At 40.4% G+C, this 20683-nt stretch overlaps 1 protein-coding gene across 2 annotated transcripts in view; it reads right to left on the bottom strand.

Moving 5' to 3' along the window:
* Window positions 1-365: 365 nt before the first annotated feature.
* sturkopf (lipid droplet associated hydrolase sturkopf) overlaps window positions 366-20683 on the bottom strand; it is a 44389-nt gene continuing 24071 nt past the window's right edge. For both annotated transcript variants that reach the window (XM_083117315.1, XM_083117316.1), the window contains 2 exons: window positions 15421-15555; window positions 366-3432 (listed from right to left, as the gene is read on the bottom strand). In XM_083117315.1, coding sequence (XP_082973441.1) covers window positions 2768-3432; window positions 15421-15555 — 800 coding nt within the window. In that variant the 3' untranslated portion in view covers window positions 366-2767. The remainder of the gene's footprint in view (window positions 3433-15420; window positions 15556-20683) is intronic.

The following is a 20683-nucleotide window of genomic DNA, read 5'->3' as shown; positions in this document are numbered from 1 at the left end:
GGACACAGGGTCAGATCCTCACTTCAATTTGTACTCATCTTGACATTTGAGGGGGTTTTGCCCCCTAAAACAGTTTTTTTTCTGAAACAAAAAAAACACGTATTTCTTCCATTGGGCCCCACCATACACCTTCCAAGTTTCATGGAAATCGGAGGGACAGAGGGGTCAGATCCTCACTTCAATTTGTCCTCATCTTGACATTTGAGGGGGTTTTGCCCCCCTAAAACCGATTTTTAGCTGAAACAAAAAACCACCTAATTCTTCCTTTGGGCCCTACTATACTGCCAAATTTCATGGAAATCGGAGGGCGACACTTACATAACCTCCCTTGTTAGTCTTACACTTTGTAATTATTAAACACTGCATATATTATAATGTTTTATTTTAATTTGTAAAACTGTAACTGTAGAACAATTGTATAATTTTTGTATAACATTTCTATCTTGTTATATGTGTTAAAGGTTTCATCCTGGAATGGAATGTCTCACATTTATGTGCGTTTTCATTTCCAATACATTCGAATGAATACATATTCGTTTCAATGGCATTTATAAAATCACTTCGGACATTTGTGCACGAGTGTGTTAGCCGATGCGTAGCAAAGTATTTTAGGAACAACACTTGAAAAAAATTCTTGTAGGACTAAGGTGTGGTAATATTATAATGGGATTGAGATACGAAACTCTCGGATCCGGATCCGGATTTTCGGATCCGAATCCAGATCTGAAACTTTTGGACCTGGATCCGGAACTCTTGGATCCGGATCTGGATCCGGATCCGTTTGGCCATCCCTACTATGAACATGTAAAGTTTTTTTGCATTGGGCAGTAACACCACTGAATATGAATACCTCCATTTGAATTGATGGTATATAAATGTGTGAAGTGAGGCGATTGTCAAACAGAATTATGACATTTTAATTATCATTCTTTAAATATTTATTTTTACTTTTGCTAATAACATTGCAATAAAAATTACAATATTATTTGCAAAAGCAAAAAAGAATAAAAAAAATAATTTCAACTTGGAGAAAATAAATTGGTGCAAATTGTTACATATATATGATGAAAAACTTCTTAACAACTTGTGAACATTAACTTAACTTCCATTCTTCTATTACTAAACAGTTTACACCCACAATCAAGTAAACTCAATTTAAAATCAAGCAACAGCCAATAAACATGTTAGAAGTTAAAAATATCTAACAAATCATAATCTTCAAGAACATAGCAAACTAACACTAGTTCTATTGAATAAAAATAAAATGTTTAATACCAGAATAAATACATATACATATAATCCCTTTATGTTTATGTTTTATGTCAGTGTATATCCCTCTCATTATAGCAGACATTGCATGAAGCTATACTGTCATAGTATTATTAGTAAAGGTTTTCAATCAGTTCCTTCTATTACCAGAATATTCACCAATATTAACTTGTATCAATAGCTAAGGATAAATTAGTATGTTAAAAATGACAATGTGCAAGATTTGAGTTTTTTTTAAAGTCCACTTTTTGCACAGATGGGTTGATGGGGACTGGACCTACAGTTTAATGTGCCATCCGAACCATCTGTGCCTCCACAGAGTATTGACCCCTTGATTGCAAGGCAACATCACCACAGCCTTGCAAAGTTTTATTAATAAATAATAAAATAATATGGTGTTATCACCATTGAATATATTTGTGCCCGCATATGTATACTTGAAAGTAGCTTGATTTTTGGAATTTATCATTTGGAACTAGCTTCTAAATGCATGGTTAAAAATATTATCTTCAGCCTGTAAACGTTATCACCACTGTTAAAACAAACATAATCTTACAACATTATATCCATACATGTACCTGACAAATTGTATTGAGAATTTACATCTAAATATTTTGGTCCCACTATTTAAAGTTAATCCTTGAATGTTGCTTTCATGACATAGATTTATATGCAATATATTCCAAATTAGTGCTACTTTTTTTTATAACTAGTATGATAACCAAGCCTAGGTTATACTGCAACAAATCAATTCAGTGGAAAGGTAAAGAAGAGAGCAGAGCCAAAACTACTTTGAAATGATACTGACACCAATGCTAACACTCTTCCTGATTCTTGCTGATAATGCTAGAAAATTGTAACATTAAAAAAATGTTCAAAAATTGATAAATGTCAATATGTAAGTATTCCACTGCAATTATATCCATTAATTTGCCAGAGTTTTAATTTAAAATATTTAAAAAAAAAATATATTGGAATGTTAACACGGATGTAATTTAATCATAAAATCCATTTTTTTTCACATAATACTGGCAGAAAATAAATGAAAATTTGAATTTTTCATAATTTCCATGTAGCATTTACACAGCCCCTGTGAAGCAACCAAACTCTGGAAAACTACCAGCCAGTATGACTCAGCTCTAGTGTAGAAAAGCTAATATATATATAAAATGATAAAAAAGCTAACTCTGAATAAGACTGTAAACAATAAAATCTTAAAAACTTTCTACCATTTCGAATATCACAGACAATAAATCACAAATGCAACTCTTAGGCCATATCACAGCAAAAAATGGGAAATTCTACAAAATTTAACAAGCAACAATGTGTTTCAGTTGTACTAAACACACACAAAATTTAGAATTGAAAACAGAACAAAACAACTAGTGTAATTGACTATTACTCTGAGCTGTTTGTGATATCCAACAATAAAAAAATAATGGTAACAATTCTCCTAAAAATGTAACTACTGCTCTCTCAGTTAATAACAATAATAATATCACTTTACTTTTTGAATCCATTCTACAACTAATTCTCCCACATCTTTTGCTGAATCTAAGACAAAGGCATGTCGAAATTTTCTATTGCACAATAATGCTTCAACAGAAGGATAGTGTTTCTTAAAATTTTCATAATTTTCTACTGGGCACCATCCATCTATTGAACCAAAATAGAAGAACAGCAAGTCACTAAATTTTTGTAATGCTTCTACATCTAGGTCTGTAACTTTATGCATTTCATCCATTCCTAAGTAAAATACATTTCTAAGAGCTGTTGGGTTAAGAAGAAGAATAGTTGGTTTCACACTGTGGTGGGGAGAAGTACCAACAATAGAAAAATACCCTGCAATTAACATTTTTCTGACTGCCATTGGAAATGAGGTAAATATCCAGCAAAATATCAGCATCAATGGTAGGAAGTAGTTTGCTATCATGATAAATCTCTTTCCATTTGGAGTATCTGCCAAATTTTCAATGGCAGGAAACAACATGTAACATTTTTTTACTTGTTGTTTTATATCATCGATTTTTAATAAATCCATAATCATCTTGCATCCAATTGAATGTCCAATAAGATAAATGTTGACAGTCTTCGGAACATACTTCTCAATGAAAGCTCTCTTGTGTTCTGTTTGGCCAACTAAGTTGTACAGTTGTGTGTGTTCTGAAAAGAGAGAGATAAATTTATGTGACTACTGATAACATATTTTGCTTTTAAAAATCATTGGCACATTATCATAATGAAGTTAACAAGTGAAGCATATGAATGAAAGGCATACTTATACCTGGGATAAATAATAATGTGCAAAATATTTCATGTACAACATATACAATGAGTGCAAAATAATATATGGTAATTTTAAGTGTTTTTTATTTTATTTTTCATATGACGTTTTGTCCTGGTTTCCCAGAACTTTCTCAAGCCATGTGGTTATCTTGTTATCAAGTTATGTGGTTATCTTGGGTTGAGAAAGTTCTGGGAAACCAGGATGAAACATTGAATGAAAAATAAAATAAAAAACACTTAAAATTCTTCTTTTTTTCTTCTATGGCACTCCGGCCCATATTCGGTCCATGAACTCCTTAAACTTCCTCTTCCATCCCACCCTATCTAAGGCTGCTCTCTCCCAGTTCCTAGTTTTCAGTAGTTGTATTGCGTCTGCTCCAACCGCTTCTTCCCATCTGTTTCTGGGTCTCCCCACAGATCTGTTCCAAAACTTCCTTGCATCACCTTCTTGAAATCCATTCAAATAGGTCCACCATTTCAGCTGAACTTTCATTAAAGGTCCATGTTTCACTTCCATATATCATTATGCTGTGAATTAAGAGTTTTACGCAAAGTAACTTAGGCTCTATGGTTTGCTCCATGATATTTAATCAATGGAAGTAATGAGAAGGATATTGGCTCTTTGCATTCTATTTCTTACTTCTATCATCTCATCATTTTTGTCTGTGATTAATACTCCTAGATAAGGTAAACTTGATATCACTTCCAATTCATGTTCTCCAATTTTTATATGATTTTCCTTTGACTTTACTTTCTTTGATATTTTTGTTTATTTGTTATCCAATTTCCTTCCCTTTGTCGTCTAGTGTTTCCACCACTTCTTTAATTGATCTTATTGATCTTCCTATGATACTGATGTCATCTGCATACCAAACTATTTGGGTCGATTTATATTCTAATGTTCTCCTGGTATCTATCATTACATTAGTTTCTTTATCACATATTCCAGAGATAGATTGAACAAGAGCAGCACCAAGTCATCTCCTTGTTTGAGACCTTGATTAACTGAAAAGCTCTCTCCCACATTTGCTTCATTCTTCACACATGCTTTGGTGTTCTGCATCATCATTTCTACTCATCAAATTAATTTTGCAGGTATTCTGAATATGTTTCCAATGTTATTACTAACAGGTGGTTATAATTAAAGTGACGGTGTTCAGAGTGGTACAGCACGGGCTGTAATGAGAGTAGCAGTCTGAAACTTCGTAGATATGCTAATGAAGCAATGCGCTCGCGAATTATGCAAAAAAAAAAGAAGTTCCAATTCTCGCCACCAGGGTAAAAAATGGCGCTGTAAGCATTCAAAACTTGGTATAGTTACAGGAAAAACACTATAAATCGCAGAAAACAATACTCTTTGTAATAAAATATCGCTACAATTTCACTATTCGAATTACATGAACATTACTAAAGGAAAAAGCAACAAGCGTCACCAACAACAACCAGGGAGTTCACACAATGGTTAGGCAATGTCACCGACTTTGACGTCAGAGTTACGAAAAATTCCACGTTTTGACTGCTTACAGCGCCATTTTTTACCCTGGTGGCGAGAATTGGAACTTCTTTTTTTTTCATAATTTGCGAGCGCATTGCTTCATTAGCATATCTACGAAGTTTCAGACTGCTACTCTCATTACAGCCCGTGCTGTACCACTCTGAACACCGTCACTTTAATTATAACCACCTGGTACATTCGCTTCCCAACACTTCTCCAGTATCTGTCTTGACTGTTTGTATTTAGTCTATTGAAGACCTGCCTTTTCTGAAGCCGGCTTGGTACTCTCCTAATGCTTCTTCTGTATATGGTTGTAGTCTTTCTCTAAGTATGCTTGCCAATATCTTGTATGCCACACACAGCAATGATATTCCTCTGTAATTTTCACACATTTGTTTATCCTCTTTCTTGAATATGGGGCAAATTATACTATCTTTCCAGTCATCTGGCACCCGACCCTGTGGCCGAGTGGTTAGCACATCGTGCTGCGACGCCAAGGGTCCCAGGTTCGAATCCCGGTCGGGCTTGGTTGTTTGTGAATGTCCATTAGGGTGATGACTTTTTCATTTTTTTTCTCAAAAATTATTTCCTGTAGCACAAATAGATGAACTTTTTGCTATTAATGACTAAAATGAGGTATATTCCATTGAAATATTGAAAAAGGTCACGCACAAATCATTTTTAAATTTTATGTATGCCATTTTACCATTTCATAAAATTGTATTAACAATATTTATAAATAATATAATTCAGCAAACGGAGTTGTGCAATAATTTATGCACCAGAGAATTGTATGGAATATTCCAGAAAATCATAGAACGCTGTGCGCCGTCCGGTCGGACTGAGACGTCACGGTGACGTAATTACTCTGGAAGCTTCTGTACAGTACTAAAATTTTCTTCAGCTGTTACGCAGTGTGGTATAAACTGCTATATAAGCGAGGTGTTCAAAGCGGGTAGTTGAGTTTTAATTAGATTAATTTGGTGTCAACATTATTATTGCCTTATTATAACTATTGCGCATTATCCAGAGTATATTATAAAGAAATCATTGTATTATTTGGTGAGCTACATTAAACTCTCTCGCTAATTATAATTAAGCATCTAATATATTATTAGTGTTTGTCTTTTTTTATTTTCTATAATTTTTTTTGCTTGTTTTTAAATAAAATATATGGAAATTCAATAACAGTTTCTTAAATTTGTTACGTATTTAATATTTACGTTAAAGCCTTTTCTACTTCAGTTCCTGAGTAGAAGACAACATGTTGTTGAAGAGGAGCTCTTCTAACACGGAGAAGAACAAGGAAACCTGGACAAAGAACTTAGTCCAGTTTCAAGCGCCATCAAGAAGAGGCAACGTGGTAATTTATGAAGCACCCTTGCGTGAACGGAGTCGCATGCCCCTGAAAAGCCACGTCATTGGACGCTTCAAATTTCTTGAATCCACTGCCAAAGAACGGAGAGAGAGGATCGGTCTAATTGCTGTGGAGCTTAAAGCCCTATGGAGCAAAACATTGAACTTCCCGCATGTATCTGATCAAGCCATTTGTGCAAAACTAGCAAACGTTCTGAAACACTATGAGCGATGCAGAAAGAAACAACATTTTGATTCATTGAATGAACTGTTTGACGTGACCAAGTTGAAAGGAGAATGGATGTGCAAAGAGGATGAGAACCTCTACAAACTGCAAATTGAGAGCAAGGGCCAGGTTGGTTATTCCAGTTGCAAACGTGCTAGTGCAAAGACCATCCACCCATCCAAGCGAAAGAAGGCAATGGAAGCGACTGTGTCAACACTTACCAGCTCAGCGCCACCTGATTGTTCCGACAGTTACACGGACTCATCCGACAACAGCAAAGACAGTCCTTGGGAGGATGAGAATGAAGCATCAACGAGCACAAGGAAGTATAACCCAACAGGCATTGCAAGACGCCATGTTACCAGCTCAAAGCTGTCGTCCCACGGAGCAGCAAAGGTGTGCCGCCAGCTTTCTGGTGAGGGCATTGAAATCCCAACCCCATGTCAGTCAGCAATCCACAAGGCTATCTACACGAGAGCTGCTCAGATGAAGAAGCACTTGGTGAGCACGCTTCATCTGGAGAAGTGGAGCATACCTTTGACGGCAAACACAATGTTCGAAGAGAAAGGTCACCCCAAACCCAAGTTCATCAGTTGCCAGCACCATGTGCTGGATAGCGTTCTTTGCGTTGTCATGGAAGATGAGCTCCATGGTTCGACTAAATCACCAAACATCGAGTACTTCTTTGTGCAGGATTTGATGAGCAATTATGATAAATTGAAAGCAGCTTTGAGCAACGGTAAAACTGAGATTAAGGAAACAGGCGTCTGGAGAGACGACATGAAGTTTCTCTACCACTTCACTCGTGTCTTCCGTCACTTCACTGACAGGAATGAGATCCCCTTCGTGAAGTTTCAACAGATCCCAAACATCAGCAATGCACGATGGAACTCTCGTGCCATTCTAGCCCTTCTTGCGTTTATTCTGATGCCTGAAACTCGGAACAGACTGCGTAAAATTTGTTCATTCATTTCCTACTCATGTGCTGACCATTGGTTCAGCAGTCAATTGTTCCGCGCTGAAGATTTTGATGAACTATCTGCAGTTCTGAATGACTACCCAACAGGTCTCAAATGCTTGAAAACCCACTGGAAAACAGATTAATCTCCAGTCAACATTGCAATCTCCAATCACAGCAACCAGTGCTGTGAGCGTGCGATCAAAGTTATGCAAGACTTGCACGACTCCTGCCGCAACAAGGACAACCTCCTACTGAGATTCATCCTGTCCAATGACATTATCGTGAATAATTGACTTCCTTGTGTGTTTGATGACCCTATAAAATGTTGCATATATGTGACTCTAAAGCTTGTGTTCAATTTTATATCTGCTTACAGTGACTTCAAAAAATGGGCAAAAAAACTGATAAATAAAATTTTTAAAATCATTTTGTGCGTGAGTTTTTTTTATCTAATCACCTTGAAAGTAAGATTTTATCTAATCTTTAATGAAAGCTCTTCAAAATATGATACAGGGAAATGAGATTGTAAAAAAGTCATCACCCTAATGTCCATTCATCAATTTCATCATTTCATCACTCATCCCCATCTTCGCAAATTAGCCAAGAGGCACAAAACGCGAAGTAAAATAAACTAAATCAATCAATCAGTCATCTGGCATATGTTCTAAGCTCCAGACTTTACATAGGAATAAGTGTAGGGATTCTAACAACTTCTTCCCTCTGTATTTCCATATTTCTGCTGGTATCTTGTCTTTCCCTGGTGCTTTGTTGTCTTTTAGATTCTGAATAGCATTTTGAATTTCTGCTAGTGTGGGTGGCTCATCTGGTTCTTCTGACTCTTCTTCCCTCCTTAGTCTCATTTCTCGGTCCTTATTTTGTAGTTCTGTGTTGTTCAGTAACTGTTCAAAGTATTCAGTCCATCTATTTAATATTTGTTTTTCATTCCCCAGTAATTTTTCATCTTTATCTTTGCAGATGTTTGTTTTTGGTTTAAATTCTTCCCATATATTCTTTATTTCCTTGTATGCCATATATTTATTTCTTTGTTTAAAGTCTTGATTAATTTTATTAATTTCCTTTGCTACATGTTTTCTGTTCTTCCTATGACATATATTATATACTCTTTTCCCTAGCTCCTTCAGTTTTTGTTTCTTTGCTCTTGTTGGTGTTGAGTTTCGGGTTCTTTCAGTTCTTCGATTATCCAAAAAATGGAGTTAAGAATAAGACAGAATTTGTAACACAAACAAAAGTGTATAATTCAGGAACACAGTAACAGAACAAGTACAACAACTTACATATTGGTATACATGAAAGAAGTCTCGTCACGAAGAACGGCTATGACTTTTTAGACATACATGACAGGAACAATACACAGACTGATAACGAACAACATTCAATAACCAGGTCTGGCGTTCAATGCTGATGCAGATCAAGTCCGGCGTATATGTTCAATTGGTATACGACAGTTGGTCTATCCAGATATGACAGATATACTATTTTATCTCTTTCTTGGATGGCCATTTTACATTCTTCATCAAAACATTCCTTCCCTTTGTTGTACTGCATTGGTCCTAACACCATATTTGCGGTTTCCTCAATATTAGATTTTATCTTCTCCCATATTTCTTCACTTTGGCTTCTTCAATTGTTTGCATGGTGATTGTGCCTTCTTGTTCTAGTTCGTGCGCTAATTCTTTCTTAAACCTCTCACTATGTTTCTGTTCTGTCAGTTTCTTAATATCATATTTCTGATTTGGTTCCGTTTTGTTTCTTTGGGATTTTGTTATTCATTCTCTGAAGACTACTTTACTAGGTAATGGTCTGTTCTGCAATTGGCCCCTCTGTATGGTCATACATTTAGAATGCTTGTTGCTCTCCTTCGATCTATCAAAATGTGGTCTATTTGATTGTTGCTTTTTCCATCAGGTGATCTCTGTGTTAATTTATGTATATTTGTTTTCTGGGGAACATTGTGGATGCTATTATCATATTTTTACTAATTGCCGCCAGGTCAATGAGTCTTTAACCACTATCGTTGGAATTTCCATGTAAGCTGTGCCTTCCAATTGTTTCTATATAAATTTCTTCTTTGCCTATATGTGCGTTCAGGTCCCCCATTATTATTTTCGCATCGCTAGATGGTACACTGTATATTGTCCACTGTAGTTTATCATAGAAGTCATCTTTTATTAGGTGTTCTTTATCTTCAGTGGGTACATAGACATTTATAATGGTTACATTAAAAAATGTAGTTCTCATTCTTCTCTCTACTATGAAGGCCACCCCTGCTTCTTTTTGCCACTACTGTACATACTAGCATGTGTCTTTGTTTCTTGTATATCATTATCTGTCCTCCTTGTTTCCTATAAGGCAGCTATCTGCATGTTATATTTAATCAGTTGGTCCGCGACTATTTTTAGGGCCCCTTGTTTGAGAAGTGTTCTGATGGTCCATATCCTTTTCCCTTGGTTATCTCAATTTATGTCCATCCTTCCGAGGCTCTGGTTGAGGTTTTGTAACTGTTGGATTTTCCCAGGGCTGAGTTGTTGGTATAGCACCCAACCTCCCACCTACGGGACTAGGATTTTCTTTAAGGGTTTACTCCCTTAGCCTTTTGAAGTTCCCCTTCTCCGGAAGGCAGTGGTTTCCTTCTTCTCCCAAGAGGGTGGGTTGCCTCTTTAGCCATCTCTGCCATTCCGAAGGTCTCCTTCTATGCCACACATGCCATTGAGGTCTTCACCGTATCCCTGGTAAGGGGCCTTTTTAAGATGCTACTATCTGGAGCCAAATGAACCAAGGTTTGTTAAAGAGGTACAGTCAACTCTCGATTCTACGTAAAAGTAAAAAAACTAAGGGCTCCCCTGTGTATAGCACCACGCCATGAATATAACGACCCTCTCAAAGTAACGACCCTTTTCCCGGGAACCGTGAAAAATTTGGAAAAAAGTTGAAAAATTGAAGGAAATTGGCCGAAAAATAAGTTTCTTGCACTTGTTTGATTTGCACCCATTCCCTTCACAAGTGCTCTACCGCTAGCAAGTGGGTCTGATCTAAAATTAGACACCACCACACCAAACTTCAGTGATATCCAATAGCACTTGACCTCTACCTTCCCCTCCCCCAAGCACGCCAATGTTAGCCTGCACCCGACGGCCGCTACCCAACATGCTAGGCTTGTTTTGCCATTCTGATTTCGCTTGCTCTTGGATACGCGAGAAGAGAAGATCGAATGTGCTTGGATGTTATTTTAAATCGACCTTGACAAATACATGGTGCCTGGAAGTCTGGACTGTCTGTCCAGCTCTGACCTAGATTTCAGCAGGTCCCCATGAGTGAGCAACTCTTGGCCTTGTAGCTGAAAACTCCCAGTAACCGTTTTCATTCAAAACACGTTCTTTAACACTTCATAAAAAAGTGAAACTGTTAGAGATAATCAAAGCCACATAGGCCAACTAAAGATCGTCAACCCACTTAATGATTTGTCATCCAAGCTTCCGCAAAAGTTTACTTCGATCTTAACTCCCGTGTTCCACTTAATACGTTTTCCTAACTGTGCCGATGTCGTAATATTTGCCAAAAAAGTGTTCCATTGGCTGAGTGACTTCTCTCTTTCTTCCTCTCAGCAAACATGTAGGGGGAGGGGGGCAGCGATGACAATTGTTTCAACCACGATTATCTTGCTCGTGTGTGCACATGGGGTGATTTCAGGCGAAGGTGGAAGTGGACCGCTCCTCTTTTCCTTTGACGTCTAAAATGGGGCAACAAGTTATGGATACATTCTTTAAAAAAAAAAAGTGCCCCCTTCCCAGCTCATTCTCCGCCACTGGTGTGCAGGACTATGTCAGAGAGGCAATGTGATAATTGCCGAATTCAGGTCCTATTTTTTCTTTTAATGCTATTTACTGCATAGGAATAGGAAATATTGCCCGTAAATGCTGTTGCATAGTAAAACGTAAAGCAAGGGTAATTTCTTTCTTCTTCACACTGCTGATAAAAATTCCTCTTCGACAGTTGCGTTATCTTAAAATGCTGAGGATTTTCTCTTTGACCACCTGTTGCTCGAACTTCCAGCAGGTCTCCTTGTTTTTATGCTGCAGTTGGCGCCATTGTTTTGTCTAGCATCTAAAAGCTGTCCCTTGCCGATAACAGCAATGACTCATCCAGTGTGAAGCAAAAAGCCATTGTTTTGAATCTCGCAAAGCTGTTTTGATTTGAAGATAAGGAAATTTGATCTCCAGAAAGAAAAACAACAGTTAAAACAACTTCATATTCTGCACCTTCTGATAAGCAAAACTGTAAATTTTATTTTGCATCTGACAAGAATAAACTTCCTCAACACTGGGAGCGTGTTGGAAGGAAATGCACACAATATAATCGCCACTTTTCTTCAGAACCATTCATGTGGGAGAAAAAAAGTTCTCAATGTAGGAATGGACGCTGAGTCCGATTTAAAGAAACATTATTCATGGGGAAAACGTTTGGAGGAGAGGATGTTTGAGATCGAGAATACTCCTAAATCCAACATTAAATTGTCGATTAATGTGAGAGTAAATAACGATCTCCCATTTTGATACCTAAAAATGTGCAGGTTTCATAAAGCTTGTTTTGAGTTCATTTTATGCTGATGGGCTAATCGGGACTAAATATACAGTTTAAAGTGAAATCCAATTCCAAACCCGAATCATCATCGACTGTGACACTGTTTAATGACGTGTCCTAGAATATGCATTGGGTGAAAACAGATCGCAAGTTGCGTGCTTCCTTTTTCACGCTGGATTACAATGCAAGTTGAGGGAGGAGTTTGGACTGCTCCCTTGAATGGGGAGGGGGCGACAATGAAGTTGGTTGAAGCAAAGATAACGTGACTTTTTTTTCTTATGAACCAGAACGAAATTTACAGCCCTGCCTTTTTTTTTTTGTCTGGTGCCTAGAAAGGTTGTGTTGTTTCTCCGGAGAGATCTTATCCTAGCAGTTAATCTTGCAACAGACAATGCTCCAGTAGACCCGTATAAAATCCAACATTCATTCAGCCCGATTATCTCCCGACTTTTGCTGGCACCAGTGTGACTGCTGTCAAGATTCTTCGAGTTTCGCTTGCAATAAGCGAGAGATTGTTTTCCTTTCCATAGGTCTCAGTGCAAACGGGTTTCTCATGAACTAGAATTGTAAGAATTTCCTGGAAGAGCAACGACTACACAATTAAAAGAAAGTAACATTATTTTAAATCCTTTTTTGTGTTAAAAAAGTTTTCATGTTCTATTTTCCTTCTCACAACATGCATCATGTGCATAACAGGTTGTATAACTACCAGGATAAATGGTGTTACCGTCTCCTAGGCATCTTTGTGTCCATTTGAGCTCCGTTTAAGCTGAAAGTAGGTGCAAATTCCAAAACGACCCCTTCGAAATAACGACCCTTTTCCTGGGAACTGTGAAAGGTCGTTGTATCGAGAGTTGACGGTATTACTACTCTAGGTTCCTTCACCTCCTCAGCCTTTGAGATGACTATTCATCTTCTTCTGCCTTTCTAGCCGTTGACCATTAGTTTGCTTCTTAGTCTGACTCTTCACCCACTAGTCTGCCCAGCATGGGAGACCCTGCCAGTAGCTATGCTACTGCCAGTATAGCCTAGGGGATCATTAACTACAAGGTCCTGCAAGCACTAGATGAGGACCACTTAAAATTCTCGTATAAAATATAAAATAAGTGGAAGGTGTTACAAATTCAACAATCCATGGCTTTTATGGTTCTTCCTAAGGAAAAAGGCCTTGTCACAGATGTACCTATTTGAAAATTAATACAATAATGCTTCATAAAGAGAAGCACCTCCTTTTTGTAGTTGGAAGATTTAAATACTGCATTTAAATTTCCTGGTTTATTTTGGCCTCACACCCTCCCAACTTTGCTTCACTTTATTTTTCATTTTTCTTAACCTTTTGGAGCCCAAGGCCATTTTCACATGTAACACCCTTGATGCCAGAGCCGATTTTGAGCAAAATGCAGTTTTAATTAAATGAGTGTAGATCGGAGAGATGAGTGAGAGATGAGTATACCGTTGTATGCGAAATGAACCAGAGATTTAGACTATATAAAATTTATGCAAATTTGGACATATATGTGGCAGGGGGAGGGGGAGAACACTCAAAATTCCAAAAATTTGGAAACAATGGGGATTCCCCCCTCCCCCCAAGAAAAAGTACATGACAGTGTCAACCTGCATATGGAAATTATTGCCGACATGTAAGAAATACAAAAATATTTGCATTATCATCATATGACAAATGTAACGCGAGTTGTACCCCCAAAAGGAATGGTCAGCATGCCACTGATTCAAGCTTCAAAATGCAGTGGTACCTTGAAATGACTGTAGCTAAGAGGCTAATTGCCCTAGAGAGATGAATGAATATGCAGAATGAATCACAGATTCAGACGATATAAAATTTATGCACATTCGGCATATATATGGAGGGGGGAAGGGGGAATCCCCCCAAAAATCTTTATTTTTACATTATTACAATGCAGTTTCAACAACCCCTCCCCCAACTCCCAACCCCCGCTTGCTCCCGCATGGAAAACATTCCATTTGACCTCTGATACCGATATACAAACTTCCTTCCACTGCAGTTTCCAGGGGTGAGGGAAACGCATTGCTTTAGAACAACAAAGCCGGCCTTCCTTTGTGGGCAAAATTTTTCCCTTGAAAAAAGCCGCATAAAAGAAGTTGCCTTTTCCCACATTTTTCTATAACGTAAAAACTACAACCTTAAAAGAGTGTCTCGATCGAGATGATCAGGCCCCCGAGGGTTACATGAGAGCATCTCGATTGAGACGATCGGGCTCCTAAAAGTTAAAGCAATTTTCTGAAGTTTTGTGCAGATTAAACATAATGATTAAATTAATAGTGGAATTATTGGATCACTATTGATAATAAAAGTTCGTTAGTTGATTCATGTCAATTATATGTATGCTTTGATTAACTGTGATGAGGAAAAGAATGGAGGGAATTACCTTAATAAATGTGGCATTCCAACATTCATCTGGAGCAACCACGAATAACCAGGCTGGCCATGGGATTTGAATCTACAACCTCCCAAATAAAAATCAACACAAAAAATGTACCTGTAGAGATTCAGAAATCAGGAGCAATATGTAGGGCAAAATCGGTATATACTTGAAATATTTTTTTCTTATAAATCTTTGGATAAAAAGCCTAAATTATGTACAACAGAAAATGTGCATATCCACACAAAGAAATAAAAAATCAAATCAAAGATGCAAGCTGATATTTATTTACTCTTACAACTTCCATGAATGGGAGCAATGTACAAAAATCAGAGTGGATTTTCCTTCAGGTTGTACCACTGTTGTAGGTGCTGTAGGTATTCTGGTACTTTCAATCATTTGTGATGGTGAGATTTATGTGCAGAAACAGCAAATGAACAAAGTAGAATTTCACATATTCTGAATACAGAATGTAGACTTCCCTTCTTGAAAATAAGAAACATGTTTGGTTCTGGAAACATACCACATTTTTATGTACCATTATATAGAGGGAAGGGATAAAGTTTAAATCTAATAAGGAGTCAAAATGAAACCACATCCTCTACAATTATGAAAACTTGGCAAAGCATTCGTTTTAGCCATGCCAGCCTATGGTTCACATCATATCTGTACTTCTTATGAATCAATTGCTGCAATGAACATTAATATTTGTAATAATATTGATTAATTTCAGCAAAGATAATACAATAAGTGACAATAAAATTTGATCACAGTGAGACCTTATATCAAACTTGAGGCATGTAACAATAAAAGCAATAATACATACCATCTAAAGAAGGCAAATATTGTCCATTTGGTGGTACTTCATGGCCAGCATGAGGTATTACCCACACTGGAATTCCAAGCTTCTGGTAGATAACTTCGGAAAAATCTGTATAGTAGCTTGCCACACCTGGATTACCTGTAAAACAAGAGATTGCATCTTTTTTGGAGAACAGATACATACATACAAGTACAGTTGAACCTGAGTTATACGTATGTCAAGGTGAAGAGAAAATAATACGTATAATTGAGAATTACTTACAAATCAGATTTAGATACGTTGTCATATCATTATTAAAATACTGTAATAGTATCTATTTTGAGGAACATGATACAGTATAATACAAGTTATTTCCGTCATAAAGTGGTATATTACCGAATCTAAAAATTTGATTCTTAAATGCATTTCATTTGCCACTTTATTAGTGAACACTTTGATACTGAATAGGTAATAGTACTACAGTGTCTATAGTTTTAGTGAACTAGAATTTTTCATACTGAACTTAAACAACTTTTCACTTTTAATGTTAACATGGAATCTCACATATTATTATTGTTACTGTGATAAAATTCACAAATTGTTCAATGTTCAAATGTAACTCAAAATATGATTCAGTAGGCCAACGTAGTTAGAATCTAAACATTAAAGAGAGATTCATTTTGAACTTGACCCTGGTTTAAAGAAATCAAACATTTTGGTTTGTTTTCTACATAGCAACTACTCCAGTAGCCATTCCTTGATTAGAATTGCCTTTATTGAGTGTTTCGGCCTCACGAGATCTGAATTGTTCCAAGTGCAGTGAATTTCTGAATTAACGTTTTTGGCGTGACTAGTTCCAGATAAATGTGAAAACTGATACCTGACTTTTCACAAGATATCTTTGTGATTTTCTAAACACAAAACTCCAAATGGAATTCTTTAGCATGCCACTACTTACATAATCATTCAAAATGTCAGTTACATAGCTTGGAAAGTAAGCGACACCTACATCTGTGTGGTATTTCTAGTTGTGATAGAGAGAAAGGGATTCTCTTTCAATTGTAGAAATTTGTTTTAATATTAAATGCAATCTCCTCACAAGAAAATTAGTGTAAAAACAAACAATATTCCTCTTTTCTTGGAAATATGACATTACTTGGATAAAAAAAGATTTATAAGAGAGAAAGGAAGCAAGCACAAGGGCGGGGGGGGGGGGGGGAATGAAGGGTTCACACTTGGAAGATTGAATATTTCCACTAATGGTATTCCATTTGCATGTTGTAACCTGTTGAGACAAACCCCTGCCTTACACATCTTTTCATTGATAATAGCTACTAACAGACTTAGGGCCAGTTTTTCAATGTCCTGTTACTCTTTCTGTTAACTAACTGTCAGTTGGAGATAACAGCCAGTCTTAACCAGCACCGGGTTTTTCAATGTGAAAGTAATTGCCAGTTAACTAAACCATGGTTTGTTCTCTGAAACAGTGTGTTGGCAATTCTGAAGCACGGAAATTACAGGAAATCGATCTGCACGCCATCTGTTAGTATAGTTTCAAACCGCGTTGACTGGCACACAGCCTGGCATTTAAATATAGAACTACAAGCATGCCACGCTCGAAAGCACGTTATTGCATTGTGAAACGATAGGAACAATGGCTGTGTATCCATTTTGTATGCTTACGAAATAAATTAACGAAAGACAGCACTACAAATTTGGTTTTCTTCTAATAAAGGCCAATTCCACGTGGGGGAAATGATGTTATGAGGAGCAAGCGCAAATACTTTCTTGTATAAGAAGCGTGAAGAACTCGAAAGTTGAGACATTAATAATACCTGTTTGTTGATATAAACACTATTATTATTATTAATATGTAAATATTGTACATTTGACTGCATGCTTTGTACCTCTCTATGCACGTTGTTGAGCGAAAAAACAACATGTTAATAGTAAGCATGTGTAGCGACAGCCACCGAAAGCCGCTGACTTTTGCTGCCACCTAACGGGGGGAGAAGGAACCGCCTTACCAGACGCGAGGTGATTTTGACCCCTGGAAGCAGGGGTGAAAGACTGGGGACGAAAAACAGAGAGAGGGAGATTTCCAGAGGCATCGCGAGAACAACGACGGGAGCGGTCTCCTTCGTTATTACTCAGTGTTTCCTTCGGTATTACTCAGTGTTTGTAGTGTAGCTGTAGTGTTCGTCTAGAATAAACAAGAAGGTAAGCCAACATCCTTTGATTTGGTGATTATTCCCCAAACTGGTGACCCTGACGTGATCGTTTTTTTTGGGGGCCGTGAATTGTGATTACCCCCTTTGTGTACCATACCAGCCGGATCGAACAAGTTCACGCTAGACGACGCGCCCAATCCCCCTTTGTTCTGGACGCACCAACTACACCGCGATGACAGAGGAACTTCAAGCGCAGCTCGACCAACTCAGGCGGGAAAACGAGCAACTCAGACAGCAAGCACTTCAACCGAGGACTCCAGCACCGCACGCAGTACAATCGCAACAGGACTCCGTACATCGAGTGAGTGTGAAGCTCCCCCCATTCTGGCCCGAGGACATGGAATTGTGGTTCTCCCAAGTGGAGGCCCAGTTCACCATCGCCCACATCACCCGGGAGGAGACGAAGTTCGCATACGTCGTGGGACAGAAGGTCGGTACGCGTTCGAAGTGAGAGACATTATACGTACACCACCGGCAACCGACCCTTACACCCGGCTGCGGACAGAACTCACGCGAAGATTTTCCCTGTCTGAAAATCAACGATTGCGGCAGATCCTGATGGAAGAAGAAATGGGCAGTCGCAAACCGTCCCAGTTCCTACGTCACCTCCAGTCACTCGCAGGCACCACTCCCATGCGTGACGACTTGCTGCGCACGTTGTGGCTCCAACGCCTGCCCGCTCAAGTTCAAGCGATTCTGCAGGTGCAGTCTTCGGAACTTCCGCTGGACCAACTTGCCACGCTCGCGGACCGCATCGTGGAGGTGAGCCCCCCCATGCTCACCCCCGCGACAAGCAACATCGCCGCACAGTTCGTCTCGCCCAACCCGCCGGCTATCTGCGCGACCGCGACGCCACTCGCGCCCGCCTCCGACACGGTTCGGCTTCTCCAACGCGTCGAGGAGCTAACTCGTCAAGTCGCGTCCCTGCAAAGCGACTTTCGCGCCTTCCGCGGCCGCTCGCAATCGCGTGACCGTACCAGCCCGCGCCGCTACGGCCGCAGATCGCCGTCAAGAGGAAGAGATGAGCGAATATGCTGGTATCACCACCGCTTCGGCGACCAGGCTCAGAGGTGCAACGACCCATGCACGTACGCGCCCGCGACAACAAACACCAACGGCAGCCGCTAGTCGCGGCAAACGGCTGCCGTCCTGGTGGAAGCCGCCTGTACGTGACCGACCGCTATAGCCGCCACCGCTTCCTCGTCGACACAGGGTCGGATATTTGTTGTTTCCAGAGACGTTTGCTCCCGGACCGACGCCATCCGACCGACTACGTGCTCAGTGCCGCAAACGACTCGACGATCAAGACGTACGGAATTCTGCCCCTCTGCCTCAAACTCGGCCTGCGTCGCGAGTTTTCATGGCGTTTCGTCATCGCGGACGTTTCCGTGCCCATCATCGGATCGGACTTCCTGGACCACTTTGAGCTGCTGCCGGATTGTCGCAACAAGCGCCTGCTCGATGGACGAACGGGACTCTCGGCTCCCTGCCAGCCAACGAACACTATGCAACCCAGCATCAAGGCCTTGTCGAACGATTCTTCATACAGCGACGTCCTAGCCGATTTCCCGACGCTCACGCGTCCCGCCGGCACGCCGCGAGAAGTTCGTCACTCCACGGTTCACTACATCCGGACGACCCCGGGCCCCCCCGTGTCCAGCCGACCTCGCCGCCTCGCTCCAGATCGCCTACAAATAGCCAAGGCCGAATTCGACTCCATGTTGCGCGAAGGCACCGCACGTCGCTCCGACAGCCCCTGGTCTTCGCCGCTGCACATGGTACCCAAGAAAACGGAGGGCTGGAGACCGTGCGGGGACTACCGTGGCCTCAATGCCCGGACGATTCCGGACAGCTATCCAGTGAGGCACATCCACGATTTCAGCAACCACCTCCACGGATGCACCGTCTTCTCGGTCATCGACTTGGTCAAGGCGTACACACAAATTCCTGTCAACCCAGACGACATCCCGAAGACAGCGATCACCACGCCATTCGGGTTGTTCGAGTTCCCATACATGACCTTCGGACTACGCAACGCCGGGCAGACGTTCCAGCGTTTCATCGACGAAGTGCTCTCAGGACTGGATTTCTGCTTTCCATTCATCGACGATATACTCGTCTCATCACGCAACCACGAGGAACACCGCGAACACCTACGCGCCCTCTTCGGACGTCTCTCGGACCACGGCATCCTGATTAACACCCAGAAGTGTGTGATTGGGACCCCCTCCGTCACGTTCCTTGGGTACGAAGTCTCCGCTGCCGGCACACGACCGCTTCCCGACCGCATCGCAGACCTACAGGACTTCAAACGACCAGCCACGGCTCGCGGCGTGCGTCGCTTCCTCGGCATGATCAACTTCTACCGTCGTTTCCTACCATCCTCTGCCAAACACCAAGCTCCTCTGCATGCTGCCGTCACCACCCTCCGAGGATCCCAGCCATTCCCATGGACGCCGGACCTAGAACAAGCTTTCGAGGCCTGCAAGACCAGCCTTGCCAACGCCACGCTCCTGGCCCATCCGCATCCCGAAGCCCCGCTGGGACTTTTCACCGATGCCTCCGCCACCTCCGTCGGTGCATGCCTGCAACAGTTCGCCAACGGCTCGTGGCAACCCCTCGCCTTTTTCTCCCGGAAACTCACCACCAAGCAGACCGAGTGGCCACCGTACTACCGCGAACTTCTCGCAGTCTACGCAGCCGTTCAGCACTTTCGTCACATCCTGGAAGCGCAACACTGCACCATATACGTGGATCACAAGCCCATCACCTACGCCTTCCAGCAGCGGCGTGACAAACTACCTCCAGTGCAACTCAACCAACTTTCCTTCATCGCTCAGTTCACCACGGACATCCGCTACATTGAAGGCACCTCTAACGTGGTGGCGGACGTGCTATCGCGGGTGGATGCAGTTCGCGGGAACACCCCCTCCCCCGATCTGCGCTCCCTCGCCTCCGCCCAAGAAGAGGACGATGAGCTCCGTGAGCTCCTGAACGGCGATTGCGACCTCCACCTCCAGCTCATGGACATACCTGGCACCGAAGTCAAGCTCTAC

Source organism: Lepisma saccharinum, chromosome 2 (genome assembly GCF_977018435.1).
Source record: "Lepisma saccharinum chromosome 2, izLepSacc3.1, whole genome shotgun sequence".
In the NCBI taxonomy this organism is placed as follows: domain Eukaryota; kingdom Metazoa; phylum Arthropoda; class Insecta; order Zygentoma; family Lepismatidae; genus Lepisma; species Lepisma saccharinum.
This window is presented reverse-complemented; position numbering and strand designations above follow the sequence as displayed.